The 8,101-nt window shown below is 39.4% G+C and overlaps 1 protein-coding gene across 2 annotated transcripts in view; it reads right to left on the bottom strand.

The window, feature by feature from the left end:
* Window positions 1-897: 897 nt before the first annotated feature.
* clmna (calmin a) overlaps window positions 898-8,101 on the bottom strand; it is a 38,513-nt gene continuing 31,309 nt past the window's right edge. For both annotated transcript variants that reach the window (XM_080512814.1, XM_080512815.1), the window contains exons 11-13: window positions 7,062-7,134; window positions 6,923-6,972; window positions 898-5,567 (exon numbers count right to left, since the gene is read on the bottom strand). In XM_080512814.1, the coding sequence (XP_080368940.1) occupies window positions 5,444-5,567; window positions 6,923-6,972; window positions 7,062-7,134 (247 nt within the window). In that variant the 3' untranslated portion in view covers window positions 898-5,443. The remainder of the gene's footprint in view (window positions 5,568-6,922; window positions 6,973-7,061; window positions 7,135-8,101) is intronic.

The following is an 8,101-nucleotide window of genomic DNA, read 5'->3' as shown; positions in this document are numbered from 1 at the left end:
ATAATTTTCATCCTCTGAAGTGTTTTCTGGGATAAGTGATGCTCAGATGGACGAATATTGTTGCACAAATTCATCGTTTCATTTGTTAGCTGTGTCACATGAGGTCCGGCAGATGGCGACATTACAACACATATACAAACCAGTTCTCCTGAGGCCTTTGTCATCTAGGCTGACAGTTGCTGCTTGTCGATGGAGCAACAGTTACTCATTCCTCACAATGGGGGCTCACTGAATTATGCAAATTATTTAAACTGGCTATTGATGCATGTGTCTTCTGTACAAGAGCTTTTCTGCTTCTGGATGGTCCTGATGGAGAGGGACATAAAGTGTCCTAATTCTCCTATGTTTAGTACCACCAACATGCACATGCACGCAGTGAAAAAGAAGTATTGGCTCTGATTTGCTCTGAAGTCTTTATCAGCTCAGTCGGTGGAGAGAAATCCTTGTTTTGTGTTCAGTGTTCCTTGTTTAGTGATGGTGGGCCTGTGGCCATGGTTACCGGACACTCACTCACGCACGCACGCACGCACGCACACACACACACACACACACACACACGCACACACACACAGTCTGGCTGTATCCTTGTAAAAACTTAATATGCATCCTTTGTTTCACTAAGTTTTATATGCTCTAAAACTCTGTAACAAATCTATTTTGGGAAACTCGGAACTCAAGTCATGGGAGGATACACGGGCACATCCCCATGCACCATTGATTTCACTGCCATGCAAAATCAGTGTCTTGTGCAAGAACATTTGGGTACATGAACAGGCAGAGAGGACAAAGAACAACCTACCTCGTGATTGGAAGACAACTCACTCGAGCATATAATCCACAGGTTGCCTTTATTCTTTGTACAAGTGAATAATCTGAACCAGTATTTTTCTTTCCCCCCTCAGCATGAATGGAAAGCCTTGGATGTTATCTGAGATAACGCATTTATAATGACTTTTACACAAAGATCACATCATGCTGGATGTCTGTGATACATCAAACAACAACACGAAGAAAAGGGACTTGAAGAAGAGGCAGAAAATTAAATCAACGAAGAATGAAGACAACTTCTGAATAATGATTTCAAGCCCACTAAAATTTAAAGAAACTCGCTTTATCGAACAAACCGGTATAGAACTATCTGAATATATACAACATATTTTGAACATACTTTTTTAAAGACCTGACTCGAAAATTCTAGAATTTAATATAGGACTCCCTTTGCAGTAGACCTAAATGATCAAAAACCCTGTGAAACAACCCGAGTTGTTCATTTCCATGTTGTTTCAGTAAAAACACTATGTTCCAGACTTGACATGTTTTGACAAGCAGTGAATCATACTGAATGAGCATTCATAAGCAGAGCTGTTTTAGTATTTAATATAGAATTAGTGAAAACCCTTAGACATTTAAAACCATTTTAGTGGGAGAAAATAAGGAGGGAATTTGATGTGAAAATACTAAAATGAAACAAGATGAAAACGGGGGAAATGGAGAAAGTGCTTTAGGTACGCGCAAGCTGATAACGAACTGATCTACAGTTTTATTTTGATTGGAACAGCCCTAACAGTTGGTAAATTGTATTTCACTTCCTATTAGCTGTTAATGATCTTAACTGCAGCTGGAAAAAATAATCCAAATTGAAAGACTGCTATGCTTAGATGGTGTATAATTATTTCAGTGATTACATAACATTAAAAAAAAAAAAAAAAAACACTGCTCGATTTAAGTAGGAGACATAAACAACAAAAAAACCAAACACAATTTTGTTTCCATAAATGTAATGGTGACCGAATTTATATTTACTGAATTGATTGAAAAAGGAAAAAGTAGCGATTACATAACATGGAAAACAAAACCAAAACAGAGGGAATATTGTGTTATTTGATGGCATAATCAGAAGAATTTATTACATCCACATGTTTATCTGATAGTCATGAGGGAGAAGTTTGCATTATGACATTATCCAGAATGAACACAACCTGAACAAGCCCTTGGTTGGAGGGAGAGCAGGCAAAATGACTTTTAAAGCTGAACTGTGGTCCATCTCCAGGCTGAATACTGCAAGTCCATAAACAAGATATGTTTGTCAACAAAATACATTTTCATTACACAGCTTAAAGTTTTCGCACTGACAGAATCAACACTTTCTAATGATCTGAACTTTACTGGGGTATTTCCACTTTCTGCACGTTTTCCTGACAGTTGCAGGTTCAGACTTGAAGATATAAATGGCTCAGTGACAAACAAGGGTTTTTTGAAGAAATCAAAGAATTTCACAAACTTGTTCGAAAATAATTTTGTTTGTTTGCAGGTAGCTGTCAAATATTAAACGCTCCTGGAAAAACACGAGGTGCATTTAGTCTTCATAGAAACCTGTCCAATAACAACACAACCTAGAGACTCAAACAAACTGATTTCAGCTCAAGTTTGTGAAACTCTTTAACTTGCTCATTGAGCTTAACCTACTTAGTCACCGATCCACAACTGAACTTGTTATACATTATATCAGTGGTTCGTGACATTTTTCACTTTGCGCCCCCCGGATTGCCGGAAGAAACGGCTGCCTTGCCCTCCCACCCAACACCTCCCATCATTGATTTGCTGAAACAGTGAAGCCAAACTCTGGTATACACAACCATGCTGTCAAAAAAAAAAAAAAAAAACAGGACCCTTCAAAATCAAAAGCGATGTGCAGTTACATTCGGAAAAATCAGCTCTGGTTTTATTTGACATGTGACAAGGTTAAAGCCTCAAAGGGGGTCCCTGATCACAGGTTGAGGATGAATGACTTCCAACAATTTATGGCTTACATGTGCTGGAACCTGTATGTGTTGTATATTAATGATACACGTAAATCCTGCTGGAGCAAATCCTTGGTTTGATTGACTCAAACTTTCCAAAACAAGTTAAAAACTACAACATATTTCATTACAGAAACAAGATAAGAGAAATGCTGTGAATATAATCTAAATGTGTGCATTATAGCTTATTTTCTTCCTTATATTTTATCCCATCAATCAATCAAGTGTGGATTTTGTTGCTTAAATGATTGAAAGATAAAACACAATACGTACCTTAATTTATCTGTTATAAATCAACGTGAACCATAATATGTAATAATAATGTACAAAAATATACAATCTTACTATGGCCATTTTTCTTCCCATTAAAACACGTCACTGTTGATATTTTCAATAAATTTGAGATAAAATATAAGTTTGTACTTACAAGATTATATGGTAATCTCAACATAGAAGCTTTACTTATAATGGTGTGTTCTTATTTTATACTTTGTAAACTCTGCGGTAAAATAGTAAACTCTGACATTCAGTGTTCAGCCCTCAGCTAGTGTGCAGCTAGTGTAGAAACAAGACCAAGTTCTACGTCTTACAAGGATCAAACCTTTGAAATAAAATTTAAATAACCAAACAAACACATCCATGCTCTCACATGTGATGAGGCTTGGATGCATTGTGCTATAGGAAGGATTCAGGTTGTAGTGAACTGACATGGGATGAATGGCTTTTGTGTGTGTGTGTGTGTGGACGAAGGAGCCGTATCTATGCTCCGAGTAAACAGAGACTTCCTCTGCTGGCTGGCTGGAAGGAGCAGGGCTGTGCTGACAGTGATGGTTAAATGCTAAATGTTTAGTGTCACTTTGTCATGGTGCCTCACTTGCAGACATTGTTCAAAAAGTACCACGTAGAAAGAAATCTCATAGTACAGCATTCTCGTTCCATTTACAGGCTTGGACAAGCTCAAGCATAGCTTAGTCACATAAACATCTTTATCATACATTAAAAAAAAACAACAACAACAACATTCATACATCTCTACAAGCTGTAACAATTTACAATGACATGATGTGCCTCAGGTATACAACACAGAACTGGGTTGATGCCTAGTTGTAAGAGCGTTCGAAAGATGATCTGGCCCTTAGTGAAGCTCTCCGTTTTTAGCACTTCCAACATGATCTTTGGCAGTTTGTATTCTCTTTCAAAAGTACAACAGATTAAAATCTGCCTTCATTCAGACCGACATCACCTCTTTACTGTAGTTCACCAGCTCAACTTCCCATTCTATCATAAGTCATCCTGTTTCCAGGATGTTGGGACATCAAGTACGAAGCAGACTCGGTGAAATCCATCCTAGTTTAAAGCTTTAAAACTCCAATTAAAGCCTGATTAGTCAAATGAGACGTCTAATGGACTAACATCCTTTTTGAATTCGCCTATAGTCAGCTGGAGTCGGCTCCAGCGCCCTGTGACCCCAAGTTGGGTAAAATTGGATTAAAAAAACAAGATTGGTTGGAATATAAATAGGTTTGATGTGAGTAGATGAGCATTTTGAATTTGATGCCAGCATCGTGCTGGCATCAACAGGCAGGAAAAGAGCAACCAGGAGAGGCTGAATCATTCTGAAGTTAAAATGAGGAGGCGTTCACAGCTTTGTGAAACTGCAAAGTACTCGCGCAATAACTTAGCAAAAATACATGGGTATTTTAACAATTGCTGCACATTTTGTCCAACAGCCCCATGGTTGGCCATTATATCAGAATATCATTGTCTGTTTCATCACTACAATGCACTAAACATGTTGCTGGCATCCAATTGAAAATGTGCATTTGTTTACATACACACTCTTACTTCAGTTCCACTCTTCTCCGTAACCTTGTCGTCTGGGTTAAAATGGCTATTCACCGTGCATCCTTACATTCAGAATATTTCTATCAATCTATAAACCAGAAAGAACTGTACAATCGTGCAGTCTTTCCCGGTGAGCTTTGTCAGCTTTGCACTGCAATAAACCGCAAACAGTTCAGTGTCTTTCTCACAGAAGATGATCTGTGGTGCAATACCAGGACCACTGTGAGGACGTCTCAGGAGCACAGCTGCAGTATTGTATAAAGGGAGAGCTGGAAGAGACATTTAGAAAGTCACGTATTCAAAAATCTGTGAGAAAGTTGCCAACATTGTAAGAATATATTTGCATTTTGACCTGTTATATAGTATTCCCTACAGCCAGAGTTCACTCCATTTAAATCCTGTTAAAGCAAATTGTAGTTCTTGTATGTTTTTTTTATATATAATAACATTATTCCATTGTGATTTTTTATTCCACATTTGAAATGTCCTTTCCCCTGTAGTCATTTGTATTTTTGTTTTTTAAGGTCACGTCACATTGCAAGCGAACAAGCAAAAACTTTTTTAAAACGGAACGAGCTCTACGAGTTAAAAATGTACATCCTAGTAAATGCCTTCACTTAAAGTTTTGAGTACAGTCACGTTATGAAAAGCAGAGAGAAGTGGCAGTTGAGCTGTGGATGTGTCGTTTTATTTAGGCATAGAGTTGTACCTGACGAAAATCTTTCTCGAGCTGTGAGTGTGTACGTGTGTAGGTTTGTTTAGGGGTGTGTGTGTGTGTGTGTGTGTGTGTGTGTGTGTTAGCGGTTGAGATTAAGCAGCAGGCTGGGCAGTGTCTTCAGGTCCATCTGAGGCAGAAGCCAGAAACAGTAGAGCAGGAGCCACAGCAGCAGGAGAAGGTGGAGCTCCCAGTTCTCCCTGCACCTACACACACAAACACAAACACACACATGGAAAAACACAGTTTATCTACAAACTCTCACAGGCACAAAACAACCCCTGCACACTCTACCTCCCTCATCCACTCGAGGAATGCGTGGAGGATGAAGGGGATATAAAGGGACAGGAGAGCGGTGGAAGAGCCCATCCACCATCCATATGAGCTCCCTGAGCGCACATCCTCGCGTAGCTCAAGATCAACCCCGGGATTAAGATGGAAGGATCCGCACGGCTGAGTCGGATGACTCATCCTGCACTTGTGGACGCTTCCTCACTTTGTTTCAGATAGAAATGCAAATGCAGCTTAACTTGAGTCCCCTTTTCAAATCTGGAAGACGCCTGCTTTTTTTTTTTTTTTTTTTATTCTCTCCTTGAATACTCGTGAACAATTCTACAGGAGCACACTCTCCGGTTACTCTCCTCCCCTTTGCTGTGTTTAAAACTACCTTATCTGTATTTAACGGCACACTGTCAGACTGAAAGGTCAGAAAGTGCAATGTAGCAAGTGAGAGCAGCAAAAGCTCAGGTGAGGCTCATTAAAAAGAACGACTCACATTAAATATAAACTGAACCACATCAGACAAGCAGGGTATACATGGTGAGGATCCCGGAAGTAGATCAATGATGTTCAATGCAGAAGTTTGATCAAGTTATTTCTTACAACCTGCAACGATAAACTGTTTTCTTGAGAGACAAAACATTTCCTGTGACTATCTCAGATTGAATGTGTTCTCAAGCAGTGGGCCCCGTTGTAAATCAGGAAGTGTAGACGACACAGATATTTATTTAAACTGGACTGTTGTGATGAAGTGGAGGATAATGTTAAGGGGGTGACCCGGGGTGTTTATGCACCCTTTGAGAATGTCAAGTACATCAACACAACCAAACAGGAAACACCCTGGTCGGTCGGTGACAGCTGATCCCGTGATAACAGTGCAGTGACGGTCATGGTGAGAGCCGATATCTGGTCTCTGATCTTTTAATGATTTAAAAAAAAAAAAAGATTTTTTAAACTTGTTTTTAAAAAAGAGAGTCTGTTTTTGTAATCCAACAATCTATTTATTCAAGTTCACAGATCTTCCAAAAGCTTGTGACAGGTTAAAGGGATTGTGACGGTCACGAAATGTCACATTTTTAACATTTATCTGTTTGTTGTGATTGAAAAACAAGTCTTTTTTAAAATTTAGATTCCACACATCATCCCAGAATCGGTCATGGTTTAATTCCTGTTCCGGTGTTGTTGGCAATGTACAGTATTTGCACATTTTAAAAGCCTGATAACTCGTAGGCTACTGGCAATGTATAGATAAACAGTAGCTGTTTCTTATAAAAGGTCTTACCAAAAATCGGAGTCATCATCGTCAGCTTTCTTGGAAACTCTCTGATTGTCCTGTGAGTGAGAAAGCACCAACTGTCAATATCCAGCCGTAGTTAGTTTGGCAATTTCTCCATATTCAAGGACGCAAGAGTCAAACCCACCATGGATTCAGCTGGACGGGCTCCTTTTCTGTGGCGAAGAACTGGAGGACTCAGGATGTCGTCTTGTCTGATTCTGACGAGACAAAAACACTTTGTTCAAGAGTCAGCAGGAGATAAAGGGAAACCCTTATACTGGTTGGATAACACTTTTGAACACTTCATATAATTTAATAATTTTATGTATGATTCACAGTGCCCATAAAATATTTGTAAATCCAAATTATAACACGTATGCATGTATTTTCAACACATGACAAGAAGTAAAGGAAAACTGGATTGAACTACCCTTCCAACTTCTTTTGAGAACATTACCCAGAAAGAAACTCTGCCAATAGGTGCAGATCAGATCTGCAGGAGGAATTTTGGCCCAGTTTCTTTCTCGCAGAACTGCCTCAGCTCTGCCAGATTCTTATGCAATCTGCTTGGAATGGCTCCATTTCCCCGTGGTGAAATGATGCCCCCTCCACCATAACTCATCGTACAGGTGATGGTCTAATGTTTGCTTGTGGTGCTCTATTCTCGCTACAAGTACACTGGATGTTCTTCCCCAGCAGTTCAACAGTTTGACCTCAGCATCGGCAGTCCAGAAGAAGATTCCCAGCAAGAAGCCCTTGCCCGACTCCGGAGATGCTTTTCTTACGGTGTTGTACAATTGGGAGTGAACTTCATCGTACCACAGTGATCTCCATTTATATAATTTATTTTAATTGTGGATTGGAAAAATCTCTGGGATGACTTTGTCACCCTCTTCAGTCTGATTTATTAAAGTACTGTTTAGTTTTTGGAGTGCTATTTCCTAATGATGGTTCTCGCAAACTGAAAAATCTGGAGCGTCTTCATGATTCAAAATAGCTGTAAAGCCGACTCACATCTGATTCCTTTGATTTGAATTCCGTTTTGCCAACTCCTGACTCCCTCGAGCTGTTTTTAGACTGATCTTCTTTTTCCAACAGCACTGTGAATAGATTCTGGCTGCGTTTGATAAAGAACTGAAACATGTAGGCCTGTAGGTGTGTCTGTTCATAGGAAAAGCATGAACA

Source organism: Blennius ocellaris (genome assembly GCF_963422515.1).
Source record: "Blennius ocellaris genome assembly, chromosome: 17".
NCBI classification, from domain to species: Eukaryota; Metazoa; Chordata; class Actinopteri; order Blenniiformes; family Blenniidae; genus Blennius; species Blennius ocellaris.
Note: the sequence above shows the minus strand (reverse complement) of the source record. Positions and strands in the feature narration are given on the sequence as shown.